Genomic DNA, 18,010 nt, shown 5'->3' with positions numbered 1-18,010 from the left:
TAATTCTCAAACACGTAGCCTAAAGCAGATGACTCGTAATCTGGAGAGGAAATGGCGTGTCACAAATTTAGAGGATCATCATTTAGCCTGGAGAAATAGTTTGCTGCTTTATAAGAAAGCCCTCCGCAAAGCCAGAACATCTTACTATTCGTCACTGACTGAAGAAAATAAGAACAACCCCAGGTTTCTCTTCAGCACTGTAGCCAGGCTAACAAACAGTCAGAGCTCTGTTGAGCCAACCATCCCTTTAACGTTAACTAGTGATGACTTCATGAACTTCTTCACAAATAAAATTTTTATCATTAGAGAAAAAAATTACCAATAATCATCCCACAGATTTAATATTATCTACAGCTACTCTTAGTACCATTGATGTTAAGTTAGACTCTTTTTCTACAATTGATCTTTCTGAGTTAACTTCAATAATTACTTCCTCCAAACCATCAACGTGTCTTTTAGACCCCATTCCTACAAAACTGCTCAAAGAAGTCCTGCCATTAATTAATTCTTTGATCTTAAATATGATCAACCTATCTCTAATAATCAGCTATGTACCACAGGCCTTCAAGCTGGCTGTAGTTAAACCTTTACTCAAAAAGCATCTCTAGACCCAGCAGTCTTGGCTAATTATAGGCCAATCTCCAACCTTCCTTTCATATCAAAAATCCTTGAAAGAGTAGTTGTCAAACAGCTAACAGATCATCTGCAGAGGAATGGTTTATTTGAAGAGTTTCAGTCAGGTTTCAGAGTTCATCACAGCACAGAAACAGCTTTAGTGAAGGTTACAAATGATCTTCTTATGGCCTCTGACAGTGGACTCATCTCTGTGCTTGTCCTTCTTGACCTAAGTGCAGCATTCGATACTGTTGACCATAATATCCTATTAGAGCGATTAGAGCACGCTGTAGGTATTACAGGTACTGTGCTGCAGTGGTTTGTATCATATCTATCTAATAGACTCCAATTTGTGCATGTAAATGGAGAGTCCTCTTCACACACTGAGGTTAATTATGGAGTTCCACAGGGTTCAGTGCTAGGACCAATTCTGTTTACATTATACATGCTTCCCTTAGGCAGCATCATTAGAAGACATAGCATACATTTTCACTGCTATGCTGATGACACCCAGCTCTATCTGTCCATGAAGCCAGATAATACACACCAATTAGTTAAACTGCAGGAATGTCTTAAAGACATAAAGACCTGGATGGCCGCTAACTTTCTGCTTCTTAATTCAGATCAAACTGAGGTTATTGTACTTGGCCCTGAAAAGCTTAGAAATATGGTATCTAACCAGATTCTTACTCTGGATGGCATTACCTTGGCCTCCAGTAACGTTGTGAGGAACCTTGGAGTCATTTTTGACCAGGACATGTCCTTCAACGCACATATTAAACAAATATGTAAGACTGCTTTCTTCCATTTGCGCAACATCTCTAAAGTTAGAAATATCCTGTCTCTTAGGCTACGTTCACACTGCAGGTCTTAATGCTCAATTCCAATTTTTTGATCAAATCCGATTTTTTTGTCTGCTTGTTCACACTACAAATAAAATGCGACAGCAAAGGCACTCTAGTGTGAACGCTCACAGCGGCCGCATGCGCAAAAGAAGATGTCACACACAACGCGCTCTGTTTAGACCCAGAGCAAACAATATTGTTTGACTGATGGCCCTTAATATAAAGACTTCGGACTCTACGTTTCCCAATTTTTGCTTTAAGTTATTTTGTTATTTACATAATAATGTATTGTGTCAGTGACGTAAAAGACGGATTTAATGCGACCTGACTGTTCAAACAGCAGTCGCTTTCTAAAACATCGGATATGTATCGGAATCAGTACCACATACGAAAGTGACCCAGATCGGATTTGAAAATATCGGATTTGTGCCGTTCACACTGTCATACCATGATCGGATATGGGTCACAAAGGGTCAAAAAAAAAAAAAAAATCGGATTTGATGCGCTTTTGCCTGCAGTGTGAGCGTAGTAACGCTGAAAAACTAGTTCATGCATTTATTACTTCCAGGCTGGACGACTGTAATTCATTATTATCAGGATGTCCAAAAAACTCACTGAAAAGCCTTCAGCTAATCCAAAATGCTGCAGCAAGTGTCCTGACAGGGACTAGAAAGAGAGAGCAGATTTCTCCTGTTTTGGCTTCCCTTCATTGGCTTCCTGTTAAATCCAGAATTGAATTCAAAATCCTGCTCCTCACATACAAGGTCTTAAATAATCAGGCCCCATCTTATCTTAATGACCTTGTAGTAACATATCACCCTATTAGAGCACTTTGCTCTCGCTCTGCAGGCCTACTTGTTGTTCCAAGAGTATTTAAAAGTAGAATGGGAGGCAGAGCCTTCAGTTTTCAGGCCCCTCTTCTGTGGAACCAGCTTCCAGTTTGGATTCAGGAGACAGACACTATCTCTACTTTCAAGATTAAGCTTCAAACTTTCCTTTTTGCTAAAGCATATAGTTAGGGCTGGACCAGGTGACCCTGAATCCTCCCTTAGTTATGCTGCAATAGACGTAGGCTGCCGGGGATTCCCATGATGCATTGAGTTTTTCCTTTCCAGTCACCTTTCTCACTCACTATGTATTAACAGACTTCTCTGCATTGAATCATATCTGTTATTAATCTCTGTCTCTCTTCCACAGCATGTCTTTCATCCTGTCTTCCTTCTCTCACCCCAATTGGTCACAGCAGATGGCCCCGCCCCTCCCTGAGCCTGGTTCTGCCGGAGGTTTCTTCCTGTTAAAAGGGAGTTTTTCCTTCCCACTGTCGCCAAAGTGCTTGCTCATAGGGGGTCATATGATTGTTGGGCTTTTCTCTGTACCTATGAAGCGCCTTGAGGTGACTTTTGTTGTGATTTGGCGTTATATAAATAAAATTGAATTGAATTGAATTAAAACTCTGTCTGGGTCTTTGGTTGATTAATAAGCTGGTGTGAAAGATTGCTGCCACACCCCCTCCTCAGCCTGTGCTTTGAGGATTCTGATTATTAGTATAACTCAGGCGTGTTGATTCATTTCAACTAATGTAATTGTCCTGCTGTAACCTACTGGCCTACACTACAACGTGGCGCAGTAGATTTGGCTCTTTTTGTTGAACATAACCCCCTGAAGTGTGTTTCTAAGGAATTGGTTCCACAGATCCTGGGCCCTTTTGTCATTCAATATATTATATACATGGTAACTGTGCAATTAAAGCTGGCTCATCGATGAAGGTTCAACCCACTTTTCATGTTTCACATCTCAAACCCGTTTCTGTTTGTCCTCTGTAAACCAGTGATCTGTCAAGATCAACCTCTACCAGAAAGATGGCAAGGAAAAAGTATGAAGAAGACGTGGAACAGCTCATGAGCCAAAGCATATCACATAATCTGTAAAACACGGAGGAGGGGGTTTGAATAGGTCTTACATAGGGATGCACGATACCGTAGAATACTCATACTCGTAAAAGTTAACCGATACCGTGAACCGATACCAACTTATTTCACGAATCAGAGGGTGGCTTGTCATTTCTGTTGTATTTTTTTAGATTGGCTGCTAGGGGGACATGTCACGCTAAACAGGAACAGGATTAGGTGAGTGAGAGTGGCGGCTGCAGCTAAGCTAAACAAAATGTCAGCAGTGTGGACTTACTTCATAATATGAGAAGATGACAGATGCAAGGCCGAGTGCAAACTGTGTACTGGTAAGGTGTTCAGGGGAGGGAAGGAGAGTACATCATTCAATACAAGCAATTTAAAGTGATGAAAAATGTCAGTAGAAAATCCACGGGAAGCCTTAAGTTTCACTACGGACATTTAGACAAGTAGTGTGTGCCCGATGTCACTCCTCAGTTTAACGGCACAGTGGATTGATGAGGAGTTTGTTCGTCAATGCCAAATACTTCAGTTATTTTGTTTGTATATTTACAATATGGACACTCTGCAACAATTTTAAGTGAAGTGTTTATTTTATTCTGAAACCTAATTTTTATTTATTTTATTCCAAAAAGAAGTGTTTATTTATTATTCTGAAAGCTGGAGACAGTGCCAAATAGTTCAGTGATATTTTGTTGAATTACAATGTGGACACTCTGCAATAATTTAACAAAAGTGCTAATTTTTCATGTGAAATTTTATTTTTGTGGTCATTTTTATTAATATTTTATTTTTTATCTGCAGAGAATAAAATAAAACCTGTCTTCCAATTCATTGCATTTTGTGTGTGTGTGTGTGTGTGTGTGTGGTAGAAGTATCGTTTTTTGTACTCGGTATTGGCAAGTACTCAGATCCAAGTATTGGTATCGTATCGGTTTGAAAAAATTGGTATCGTTGCATCTCTAGTCTTACAGGTTACTCCAGCCCTCTGCATAAGGTACCAGCAGCCCTACAAAATTTAACTACAACAGTTACTAATCCTGGCATTTTAACTCAAATGTATGCACAGCTGAGCTCATACAAGCATATTTTCTGAAATTTTTGCTGGGTTTTAGTTCTGCTTCTAGCTACTACCCAAGCCATCAGACCTAGTGATGCGTGAATCATGAACGAATCGTTCAATACTCAAGAATCACTTTACTGACTCATGAATCATGATTCACAAGTCCAACTGACTCACTGACTCATCCCTGTTGCTGTTAGCAGCAATATATCTAGCTTATAATTAAAATTGTGGAGAAAAACACAACATCCAGTATCTTAACAAAAACATTTCTGCTCTGAACTGGAAGAAAAAACCCTGAGTAGAAGCTCACATCAAGACAATAGCTCCTCAGTTCATAGTAGCGTCGCTCTGCTAACATGCTAACAGTACATTTCAGCTATTCACCCCCTCCCCAGTGTTGCCAACTCCTCAGTAAGGAAAATCGCTATTGGCTGTCCTAAAAGTCGCTAGAAGTCGCTAAATGATGTCATCGCCTAATTTGCATAATTGGTCATGCTAATATAATTGTAACCTACGTTGTTGGAGAGAGAAATAACATCGTGGAAGAGACATAAAGTGAGTAAAGAACGTCCTAAATGCATTTAGAATTTATTTATAACTACAAATTAAATTTATTTTAGCAATTATTGTTTTTTTAATGTCAACCCTGCTCCTTTATCCGGGCTTGGACCGGCAAAAGTGACCCGAAATTGGCACTCTGGTGGAGTTGATCCACAAAACAGCATAACAGTAAAAGAAGAACTGACTGCGTTACAGTCAGTGCAGGAGGAGCGGCTTCGCTCATGCGCGATTCATTTGCAGTTTGGACGCATAGGTGTGAACATCTGCTGCCCTTATAGCAGCTGGGGGAGGACTATCCTCCGCCCGTGAGCGCTTTGGTACGGGCGAGGTGCCCACGGCAGCACCCGCTGCTTGTTGAGAGTAAAAGCGATACGCGCTTTCACGTCAAAAAGTCGTCATAAATAAGTCTCCAATAACACCAGAAAAAGTCGCCAGATTTGTCGCTAGTCGCTTTTTAGAAAAAAAGTCGCTAAGGGGGTCTGAAAACTCGCTAAATATAGCGACAAAGTTGCTAAGTTGGCAACACTGCCCCTCCCTTCCTGCACTGAATCGTAGCATAAACAAATCACTCACTAACCCCCTCCCTCCTGGCTCACAGCTTCTACTTCTTCTTGGTTGGCAACCAATGTTAAGGCGCATTACTGCCCCCTGGCTCACAGCTCAGTGGACATTTAGATGAGAAAATCTATATTTGACACATTTAAGGAAAATACTAATAAAATAAAAATAAGAAAAAATAAATGTTCCCTCTAGAAATTTTTTTTGCTCCTTTTTGCTCTATAAAATAGTTGTTTTCGTTTAGAATCACTCATCTTAGCAGTAGGATTTAAATTAAGTTTGAGTGAAAATGTACATTTTTGCACTCTCTGGTCAACTGACTCAGTGACTCAAATGACTAAAAAAAAAAAAACGATTCACTTTGGTGAGTGACTCATTCAAATTTGATTCAGTAACAAGAATCAAATTTACCATCACTACTCAGACCCTTGTTGCTGCTTTAAACAGCTTTAAAGCACAAAAATCTGAATCCAATATGGCAAAATACTTCCGTTGTAGTGAAATGTACAGTTGAATCATTTTAAAGCACAGCAGCAAGGTGGAACCTCGAGTTTGTGATGTTTGTTATAGAAGGAACAGAGTAAAATGGCATCCTCACCTTCTTTCACAGTCACAGATGGCCCTGGAAAACAAAAACATGCATTAAACAGTGTGTTCACACGCAGAGTGATAGAAGCAAAGTCAGTAACATAATTTAGAATTTTTCCTATCTTTCAATTAGTCAGAAACAGGAGTTTATGAACAGTTTGTTAATCAATTTGGTTGTTTACCAAATGCATTTTTGTTAAGTTTTATAGCTGTATGGGCATATTTAGGTCAATTTATATCTTCTTAATTTCTTGTTTGAATTTTACAAAATCTATTTTGATAGTGAAATTCCTGGTATATGTTCATTTTCTAAGATTCTCAATGCAACCATTAGAATTGAAGATAACAGTAATTTTATTTACTCATTTTCCAATACAAAATAGAATTTGAAGGCTTCATGATATAAAATTAAAGTCCCAAGCGAGTATCAGTCTTTTTAGTTTGATTTGTGGTGTATTATTTTCTTCAGTCCAATTCACAATATCTCTTTACTTATGCCATAAGAATTTCAGTTTCAATCTCTAAATCTCCCACCTAACATTTCAACTCAAGATTACACTAGTTAATGTAAAATGAGCTAATGTAAAAAAACTACTAATACTAATAAATTCCTTATTACTATCTTATTACTGTATTAATGTGTTCATTCACCATCTGTCAACAATTCATGCCCAATGAGTACATCACATCTCTAAACATAAATGAAGCTGCAGAACAATAATCACTATGGGTGTGTTAGAGCTCAAACTTGTGTGAATAAGCAACCTTTGAATACTAACAAGATCAGTTGGAAAGCATCTGCCTTAGAGCAGAAAAGGTAAGTAAAAATGGTCTTGGAAAGAAAAGCATCTGGACTTCTTTACATTTCTTGGAGACGTTTCACCTATCATCTGAGCGGATTCTTCAGTTCTAAACGCAAATGGTCCCATTGCTTTGCACTTTGGGAGGAACACCCTCCAATTGGTGTGAGAGTATGAAAAGGAATCAAGTAAATCATCTCCATTTCAACCTAAGATGCAGACAAAGTAGACTTGTTCCCAAGAGTTTGTGCCTTGAATCCATGGTCAGGGAACACAGAGCAGAGTTGATTCTATGGCGAGCACAAAATCAACTTCTAAGTCAGAGGTGTCAAACTCAAATACACAGTGGGCCAAAATTCAAAACTGGAGTCGCTGGCTAACATTAATATTTATTGAAAAAAAAATCTTCCTCCAGATATAAGAATGAATCTTTTCTTATGGACTCAAACATGTTTTGCTGAAAAACTGAATATGGAACAAGCAAAGCTTAATACTAAACAATATATATATTAGCTGTATAATACCAGTAGGCCAGCTCTAATAGTAATTTGGTATGGCTTCGCGGGCCAAATGTAATTAGGCTGCGGGACAAATTTGCCCCGCGGGCCAGAGTTTGACACCTATGTTCTAAGTGAAAGGATAAGACAGGTCCATTTAACTATAGATCAGTGGTTCCCAAAGAGGGGTGTGTGCCCAAAGCCATTGCAAGGGGGAAAAGGTATTAATTATCGATCCATTGGAGTCTTCACACACCCCCGTTCTTTGCAGCCTGTTGGAGCGGGGGGACTAGGAGGAGGAGTTGGCCGTCCGACTGGGGTCTGGGATGTGGGGCCTCCCTGCTGCTGCCGAGTCGGGCCGGTCTGCTTCTCTCCACCCCAGGGAAAAGGGTAACACTACCTGGCTCTGGGTGCAGTTTTCCCCTTCAGGGGCAAGGGTACCTAGACCTGGGGCTTAGAGTACGCTTGGGGAGTGTGATTGTGTGTACAGTGTCTCTCTATGTCTGTCTCCACGTTGGTTGAGTGTTGAGTAATTGCATATAATAGCATGAGGGTGGGAACGGATGTTTGTATCTGTGTGTGCCTGTTTGTCTGTGTCCATATGTAAGGTCGGGTATCAGACGCCACCTCTCTGGGGACATCTCAGGCCCTCCAAGGTATGGAGGCCTATCTCCCCCCACCACTTCTCCTGCCAGTGGAAGACCCCCCCTCAGACATCGGTGCGTTGGTGGTTCTTTGTGTCCGGGGGTGGGCGCCCAGGTACACACCGGCTCACTCCTTGGCGGCTGCTTATCGGGGCCTGGAGCCTGGGGCTCGCTCGGGCCCCTTCGGGGGTGGGGCACCCTCGGCCTCTCGGCCACGGGCTTGGTCACTCAGGCACAGCTGGCTGCCGGCGGAGCTCACGGGCACGTCACTGCAACCCCCCCCGGCTTCTGCTCCGCAGCTGCTGAGTGACCCCTCATCTGGGGCTCTCCTCAGCTCTTTCTGGGATAGTGGCGCGGCTGCCCCTCTGTTGGTCTTCCTTGGTCTCCTTTGCTCTGAGGGCCTCTGGATGTCTGGAGTTTTGATCTCCATACCTACTTCATGCCCTGAGGACGGGGCTGTGGGGCTGTTTGTTAATACAGAGACACACATGTTAATATGATCTCTGGTCTCAGACACTGAGAGACACAGGTCTCCGAGTGTCTAGCATTCAGACGGCTACCTGAGGACACTCATGTGAGAGAAAATCTACTCACACAGATATGTAGAGCCAAATACTGTCAATAAGACCTCTGCAATGTTCTGAAAACAGTTAAACTTGTCAGGTAGTGATGTCCAGCAGGTGAAAAGGCAAGCTCCATGAACACGCACAGCTGTGGATTCCAGCTGCTTCGATGTTGCATTAACTGGCATTAATGCGAGACAAATCTAGCTGCTCATTAAAGATTTCTGGTTTGATCAAAAAATAAAACATTGGTCCATACCCCTGAAAGTCCCAAAAATGCATTGTGTCTCGAGTCTACGGATGTATCCGTGTATCTCCATTAGGGGTGGGCAATATAAACGATATAAATTTGGCCAACGATAGAGATTTTGACTATATCGCTCTATCGCGATAGCGCATGTTGATGATGTCATCAAGCTGCGCCTGTTTTGGTCGAAAGCATCGCGGTGGCTAAAACCATTATCATTTGCAAATTATGGCGGGCGACAGTTATAGCAAAGAGATGAAGCACTTTTGAAATATGGGGAAAGCCAAAAACTGCGCTTCCTCCACTTCCGTAACATTGATTCATTCATGTTGAATTCTCTCACAGCTGTTCTATTCCCATGTTGTTGCAGTATATTAATAACTAACCTCGTATTGTGGATGAATAATCTCAGTTGTTCTCCTGACTGAAGTTTGGCCCGTGTACAGCATCCTGCTATGGGATTGCATTTGTCCCTGACCACCAGAATCCCTCACGTTAACTTTTATCGAGTGGAGAAAAAGTTGGCGTTCATCCTCCAGCTTCACTGTGCTAATGCTATGCTAACATAGCTGTGTCGCTAGCAATCACGTAGCACAACATTATATACCAGGTAGTCCAACTTCAGTAACCTCTCAAACGCCACTGCTGTTTAGTTTTCTGTCTTCATTTATGTTGGAAGTGGTAGCAGAGCTGTACATTTTAATTCGTTTCAAAAATCTCTCAGTCAGAACATGGTATGAAATGTTTAGGTGGAAACTAGCAAGCTAACTTCCTGTTAACTTCTAACCCCGTTAAATTTAATAAATTCTGTTTTCATGGACGCATGGATGTTAAACTTAATTGTTACACCTGGTAAAGCAGCAACGCTGATCATTTTATTAAAGATGAAAGAATTTAGACCCTTTTTAACTCTTAGTGTTCGTTTGACTTTGGGACCTGAAGTGGACGGAGTTTTGGACCCAGATTACTCCGCGAAGCTCCTCACTACGGCAGCCGTAATGCTCTGTCAATCCATCAAGCAGTGCGGCTTACCAAAGTCGTACTAAAACATTTTTTAACAGATTTCTGCCAAAATCGGTTCGAGGTCAGTAAGCACAACCAGAATTCATACATAAGGCACACTCTCGATTTTTGAGAAAATTAAAGGATTTTAAGTGTGCCTTATAGTGTGGAAAATACGTTATACAGAAGAAAAGAATATATCGTGATATATATCATTACCGCACATGCTTGAAATTAGATTGCGATATGAATTTTAGGCCATATCGCCCAGCCCTAATCTCCGTGGTGCTGATGCTGTGCTGAGCGGAAAGCTCCTGAAGCATTTGAAGTGTCGGAATGTGGAAAGCTAACAACATCTCTCTCACCAGTAGGCTAAGTTATTTTTAGCCAATTACAAGTTGAATCTGGTAGTTAAGGTTGTTAGCTAAGATACCGCCATTAAGCGGCACAACTAATGTGTCTATGCGAGCTGATTTGCGATGTGCACCGCTGGCACGGCCATTTATTTTTTGATGCACCTTCTTAGATTAATTCACTGCGTGTCGTGCCCAGGGCTGGACTGGACTGGACAAAAAAAAAAACAGCCCGGGCATTTTGACTAAAAAGACCAGCCCACCAGGTATTAAAGCCTTTGATTGAAAACAAACGCTGTTGTGACAGTGATGTACAGTCTTGTTGGTATATGTATGATTTCTATACATTTTACATCAGATAAAAACTTTGGTTGTAAGCTTCAGATAATGATTTAATAAAAGCGAGACATTTTAAATGAGAATAAGAAAGTATTTATTTGTGCCCTCCTCTCCCTGTTAATGCCCTATCTGCCCCCCTGGCAACACTTTGCTAGATCCGCCCCTGCACAGCTACCAGAAAAGCATCCTGGTGTTATTTGTCTCTCAGAAACAGTTCATAACTTCCTTTCAACACATTCATGTCACCTAAAAGGTGAACCTGTTTCTCCATCACCTGTTCAGCTCTGATGATTCAGTAAGGACATCTCTTGGTTTCATCTTTTCATCTTTTACAGCTGTGGCTCCAGCAAACATCAGCTGATACTAGAAATTAATATTAAATAAATTCTAACAACAGCTGATCAAGCTTAAACGTGCTGCTGTTGTTTAGCACGACACCCGCTGGTTTCCTCTTTCTGGCGCAAAGTGGGCGATAAACAAACAAGAGAGAAAAGCCGATCAGCTGATCATTGATCAGTTTCATGATTGAAGGAGAAACAGGAGAGGGAGGGGGAGAGAATAAGAGAAAAAGAGGCAGCTGACAGCGTAACGACAGAATAAATCCAGCTTTGTGTCTTTTTCCATTCTAGCCGGGACAAACTGCGTCCCCTCTCAGCTCAACACGAAACGCGTAATATTTTCTCTGAATACGGGACGATTCTGTCTTTTTACGGGACGATTCTGTCTTTTTACGGGACGATTCTGTCTTTTTACGGGACGGTTGGCAACTCTACTAATTAACCTTATGATGTCAGGGTCCCTGTGCCTACCCGGTCGGCTCAGTATGGCTACATATGTTTTTATTTTCTTCTTTTGTTCCTGCTCTCTCCCTTCCCCTCTTTCCCTCCTACCTCTGCCTGGGCGGAGCTCACCTGTGGGCTGTCTATGGTCAGAAAGACTGCAGCAGTCCAGGAGTTTAGTTGACTGTCTTTAATTAAGCTTCACAGAAGAATTGGTTACATCGGAGCTCACCATGTTTAATCCGAATGTGATGCAGCCAGAACTTATAGATGTAGCAGATGCAGTATATGTGACTATAAGCATGGTTGTCTGGAAGCAGAATCAGGTAATTCTATAATTAGTAGGGTCAAAGATAACTAAGAAACAATCATAACACATCATCTCAGACAAAGCAATTTTTACAATGTCCACAAGGGGTCGCTGTAAGACCATAAGTTGGCTAAATAGCACATATATTTCAAGTTGCTAGTAGTAAGGTAAGAACGTGGCATGCTAACAACAGTTAAACTAAACAATAACCAACAGAAAAATCCTATAAACGTGGGATGTAATTATTGGAGGAGCTTCTGGCCACTGGTATTAACTTAGTGCAAATTAATTAAATAATTACATAAGCCTACTAACATGATATCAGTGTACCGAGGCATAACTTTAACTTCAACATGCACAAACAACTATAACTTTTATCATATCAGTTAACCTGTCAAAGGTAATAACACTTACAGGTTCATTAACACACGGAATCACACAAAACTGCGTTACAATTGCCATGCTCTGCCACTGCGTCTTTCGTCTCTCACTCCCCCTCTGCTCATTTGGGTGCGCTTGATTCGTGCCTCTAGACAATCCCCAACCCTGGGCTGGGAGGTCAGTTTGGAACTGACCTCACAGCCCATTGTTCCTTCAGTGGGCTGGTTTCAGTCATTATGCAAATGTACTGTTTATAAGATTGAAACCTGCAGTCAGCTGAGACTGAAGAAGTCACTTGGATGAGTGACGAAACGTTTCTCCCACAAAAACACTACATCCAGATTAACAGAATCAACTTTTGGAGAATGACAAAAAAGCTCTTTGAATCCTTGAATACAGAGTGATGTTAAAGCTGAGTAAATGCTGACCCCAGCTCATGATTTTCCTTCATAAATCTCTGGTTGTTTGGATCAGCAATTTCATTTAATTATATCATAGAGCAGACAAACACTTTGATATTTCAGAAGTGACATGAAGTTTATAGGATTTACAGAAAGTGTGCAATAGTTACTTAAACGAAATTAGGCAGGTGCATGAATTTGGGCACCCTTGTCGTTTTATTAATTAGAATACCTTTAGCATAACATAAAATTTGTTTGGTAAGCTCATTGACCCTTGAGCTACATACACGTGTGAATCCAGTCATGAGAAAGGTATTTAAGGTGGCCAATTGCGAGTTTGTCTCCTCTTTGCATCTTCTTTGAAGAGTGGCAACATTGGGGCCTCAAAACAACTCTCAAATGACCTGAAAACAAAGATTGTTCAACATCATGGTTTAGGGGAAGGACACAGAAAGCTGTCTCAGAGATTTCAGCTGTCAGTTTCCACTGTGAGGAACATAGTGTGGAAATGGAAGACCACAGGCACAGTTCTAGTGAAGGCTGGAAGTGGCAAGCCAAGAAAAATCTTGGATAAGCAGAGGTGAAGGATTGTGAGAACAGTCATAGTCAACCAACCCACAGACCAGCTCCAAAGACCTACAACATCATCTTGCTGCAGATGAAGTCACTGTGCATCGTTCAACTATTTAGCGCACTTTACACAAGGAGATGCTGTATGTGAGAGTGATGCAGAAGAAGCACACATGCCACAAACAGAGTCGCTTGAGGTTTTGGACAAGCCAGCTTCATTTTACAATAAGGTGCTGTGGACTGATGAAACTAAAACATAGCACTGACATAGCAAGAGAAACACTTGCTACCCACAGCAAACTGTGGTTCCACCATGCTGTGGGGCTGTGTGGCCAGTGCAGGTACTGGGAATCTTGTTAAAGTTGAGGGTCACATGGATTCCACTCAGTATCAGCAGATTTTTGAGAACAATGTTCAAGAATCACTGACAAAGCTGAAGCTGCGCCGGGGCTGGATCTTTCAACAAGACAACGACCCGAAACACTGCTCAAAATCCATTAAAGCTTTCATGCAGAGGAACAAGTACAACGTTCTGGAACGTTCATCTCAGTCCAGACCTGAATATTATTGAAAATCTGTGGTGTGACTTAAAGCGGGCTGTGCATGCTCGGAAACCATCAAACCTGACTGAACCTAACTTCAATCAGAACCCAGACTCTCATTAGAAAGATATAAGATAAGATGACCACAGGTGGGAAATTTGTTTCGTTACAGCAAAAGTCCAAAGTTATGTAGCAGAAATTAGAAAACACTGGAATGGAATAAAAATAAAATAATATATACAATAGAATAAAATAGAGTACAAATGCTATATACAACTGAGTAAGAAAATACAAAAGTACAACTTTTGAATTGAATTGCACATATAGCAGCCTTTGCACACGTTTGGGTTTGTGTGGGTTTGATCAGCTGCAAAAGTCTTTGTTGTGGAGTCTGACAGCAGTGGGGAGGAAAGACCTGCGAAATCTCTCCGTGGGTGTCGCAGCCACTGAAGGAGCTACTCAGTGCTGTCAGAGTCTCCTGCATGGGGTGGGAGATGTTGTCCAACAGGGATGAAAGCTTAGCCACCATCCTCCTGTCACTCACCACCTCCACTGGGTCCAGAGGGCATCCTGTGGATCAGCCTGTTCAGTCTCTTCCTGTCCCCAGCAGAGATGCTGCCCCCCCAGCAGACCACACCATAAAAGATGGCTGAGGCCACCACAGAGTCATAGAAGGTCTTCAGGAGTGGGCCCTTCACTCCAAAAGACCTGAGTCTCCGCAGCAGCTACAGTCTGCTCTGCCCTTTCCTGTAGAGGGCGTCTGAATTATGAGTCCAGTCCAGTTTGTTGTTCAGATGAACACCAAGGTACCTGTAGCTGTCCACAGCCTCAATGTCCATGCCTTGGATGTTCAGTGGTTGCAGTGGAGGATGTTTGTGCCTGCGGAAGTCTACCACCAGCTCCTTGGTTTTATTAGTGTTGATCTGGAGGTAGTTCAGCTGGCACCAGTCCACAAAGTCTTGGATCAGTTCTCTGTAATCCTTGTCGTTCCCATCAGTGATGAGGCCGACTATTGCAGAGTCATCAGAGCACTTCTGCAGGAAGCACTGGGTGGAGTTGTGGGAGAAGTCTGCAGTGTAGATGGTGAAGAGGAACGCAGCCAGAACAATTCCCTGTGGGGCCCCCGTACTGCAGACGACCCTGTCTGACACACAGCCCTGAGTTCTCACATACTGTGGTTGGTTGGTGAGGTAGTCCAAAATCCAGGTAGTGAGGTGATGCTCCACTCCTGAGTTCTCCAGCTTGTCCTTCAGGACCAAGGGAAGAATAGTGTTGAAGGCACTGGAGAAATCAAAGAACATGATTCTCACAGTGCTCCCAGCGGTCTCCAGGTGAGTGAGGGAACGATGTAGGAGGTGGATGACGGCATCATCCGCTCCAATGCCAGGTTGGTAGGCAAACTGAAGTGGGTCCAGTGATGAGCTCACCAGGTGCCGAAGCTGAGCAGGGACCAGCCGCTCCAGGGTCTTCATCAGGTGGGATGTCAGAGCCACCGGCCTGTAGCAGTTGAGGTCCTTGGGACGTGAAGTATTTGGCACTGGTACAACACAGGAGGTTTTCCAGAGCTGTGGGACTCTTCCCAGCCTCAGGCTCAGGTTGAAGATGTGCTCCATCACCCCATACAGTTGGTCTGCACAGGACCTGACCACCCGTGAGCTGATGCCATCTGGATCCGCTACCTTCTTGGCTTTAATCCTCCTCAGTTCCCTCCTAACCTGGGTGGTTGAGAGAGACAGGCTGGAGCCTTGTGTTGAGTGTGTATTGGATGCTGTTGTTGGGGGTGGGAAGGAGTGAGCAGGGTGAGTAGAGGAGGTGTGAAGTGTCTGAGGTGTCAGAGCAGCATTAGAGGGGGTGGGTGAGTCTGCAGACGATGTTGGAGACTGCCAAATGGCTGAATCAAACCTATTAAAGAAATGATTCAGTTAACCTCCCACCTCACATCCCTCCCAGGCAGAGAGTTCTGATTTTTGTGGCCCGAGATGGTTCTGAGGCCTCACCAGACTTCACCAACGTTGTTTTGTTGAAGCTGGTTCTCCATCTTCTGCCTGTAGCGGTCCTTCCCATTCCTTATCAGTCCCCTCAGCTCTCTCTGCACCCTTTTTAACTCCTCTTTGTCACTGGATATATATATAAATATTGATATAATTTTTCTGTTGGAGTGCCCAAATTTATGCACCTGCCTATTTCAGTTTAAGTAACTATTGCACGCTTCTGTAAATCCTATAAACTTCATTTCACTTCTCAAATATCATTGTGTTTGTCTGCCAAATGATATATTTAAATGAAATTTCTGATTTAAAAAAAACCCCCCAATGATTTATGAAGGTAAATCGTGAAAATGATCAAGAGGCCCAGGTCTTGCTGCTAGATTATGTCTCTTATCTGGCTTAGGAAAGCCTCTGTATTCGCTCATATAAGCTGGAGGAGGTGGCTGTGAAGAGCCTAAGCTTCACTGCTTAGGCTGCTGCACCGGATAAGTGGAATGGATGATGAAAGTTAATTTGGTTCTTCAAAGCCACACGAGATTTAAATTAGCCCAGCTACCTTTAATCATCTGATATGACTGCACAGTCTTCTGATCCCAGAGTAGGGAAAACATATCAATACTATACACCACGATTAGCAACTCCACAAAATTGCATAAAACAGTGGAGTGATGTCAGAGATGTTGGTTTAAATATGAGGAGATTTCAAACTGTGTGGAGTCATGGAAATATCATATTTTTATAAATACAGTATATTAAGAGAGCTTTTTAGTGTCTCCCCTAATGATCACTACAGTTGTTTTCTTTTTCTGTTTTTTTACAATTGTCCAAAAAGGAAAACAAAAATGCATTAAAAAATATATGATCAAGAGCCATAGAGACTGCTTGTGCATGCGGCTGAGAGTTTTTGATATGACATGCAATACCCATTTTCTGTTCCTCCTTTAGCACACAAAAGCCAGAGATGTCCCATGCTGGGTGCCACCTGGGTGAGGTGTTCCGGGCATGTCCCACCTTGAGGAGGCCCAGAAAAATTTTTTTTTCTTTTAAAGCTTTTTAAAAGGTGATGAAGGGGATTCTCTTCCTCTAGGTCACCAGGAGAATGCAGCAATGATGACTTTATTCTAGGTAAATTAGTTCACAATAACGGATTATTAAAATCTAGAAAACATCTATGTGAGACTAAGATAAAGTATCCTTTTCATTTGCTCAATGAAGGCAGATTCTCCAATCAGTTTTAAATGTTTTTTTCTCAACAGAGGGAACAGAGGGATCATAAGCTGGAGGAGTGATATGAGACCTGATAGTAGCAACCTTATCAACAAAAAAAAAAAAAATAATGTAAAAAGTTTTCACAAGTGGCTGGAAACCCTGGTAAGTGTGTGGTGGGTGGAGGGTTGATAACAGAATTTGTGGTGTTGAATAAGACAGGGGCCCTGTAGCTGTGATTAAAGATGATAATTACAGTGGAACCCCGACTTACGAAATTAATTCGTTCCCGAGGGTCTTTCGTAAGTCGAACATTTTCGTAGGTCGAAGCACCCATCGCGCTTTTTGAGTGAACGATAGGCTATAGGCTAATTGCTAACTGCAACAACAATAAGTCGTTCAAGTGGAACAGCAAAGCGCAAGTGTGAAAGCCAACACGGGCAGAAATATTGCCGTTAAGTGCCTTCATAACTTGAATTTTTTGTTAAATGGGGTATTCGTAAGTCGGGGTTCCACTGTACTTAGTTTTTGCTTTTGGAACAGAATCCTGATAAAGAAATATGGCTTCCCTTAACATATCAAAGGAAATCTGGAGTTTATCTTTTTCCATTTTCTTCTGATTTTCTGCAGGTCCTTCTGAGGGCCCGCGTGACATCGTTTAACCAGGGAATAGTTTTAGGTCTAGTGCACTTAGTTTTTTTTAGAAGGAGCAACAATATCAAGAACATTTGATCAAGTGGCATTGAACAAAGTGAGCAAATGATCACCTTGCGGCTTAAGGGAGCAATTGTCCAAAGATGGGGCACCAATATTCTGATAAACAGGAGAGAAATGTCCAGCAGTAGCATGAGTGATGATGCGGAATTCACGCGCAGGTAAAAGATATTTAACAGGAGGACATGGGCTGAAAATTGGATTATAACAGGCATGTGATTCGAAAAGTTGCAAATTTCAATGTCACATAGCTGCAGACCACAAGATAAAACTAAATCCAAAGTATCCACACTCGTAGGTGGGACCCCTGACTGATTGGACAAGATTAAAAGAGTCAATAAGATTCAGGAAGTTTTTCACAAGAGGTTTTTGGTGGCAGCAAACTCCCCAAGAATTAAAACACTGTCAAATCTTGGTAAGATCCCTGATAAAAAGACAGAGAAGCCTTGAATAAAATCCTTGTTAAACTTCAGAGGACGATAAACAAGTGCACAGCACAGGCAAATACAGATCTAACAGAAATAATTGTTGTTC

The 18,010-nt window shown here is 42.0% G+C and overlaps 1 protein-coding gene across 1 annotated transcript in view; it reads right to left on the bottom strand.

Moving 5' to 3' along the window:
* The window catches only part of LOC148102863 (CD276 antigen-like), a 65,487-nt gene that overhangs the window by 7,030 nt on the left and 40,447 nt on the right, over nucleotides 1-18,010 (bottom strand). Inside the window, exons 7-8 of the mRNA XM_087841229.1 lie at nucleotides 14,970-15,429; nucleotides 14,738-14,849 (exon numbers count right to left, since the gene is read on the bottom strand). Of these exons, the coding sequence (XP_087697355.1) occupies nucleotides 14,738-14,849; nucleotides 14,970-15,429 (572 nt within the window). The remainder of the gene's footprint in view (nucleotides 1-14,737; nucleotides 14,850-14,969; nucleotides 15,430-18,010) is intronic.

This window comes from Neolamprologus brichardi, chromosome 5 (assembly GCF_056152115.1).
Source record: "Neolamprologus brichardi isolate AB-2024 chromosome 5, ASM5615211v1, whole genome shotgun sequence".
Taxonomy (NCBI): Eukaryota; Metazoa; Chordata; class Actinopteri; order Cichliformes; family Cichlidae; genus Neolamprologus; species Neolamprologus brichardi.
This window is presented reverse-complemented; position numbering and strand designations above follow the sequence as displayed.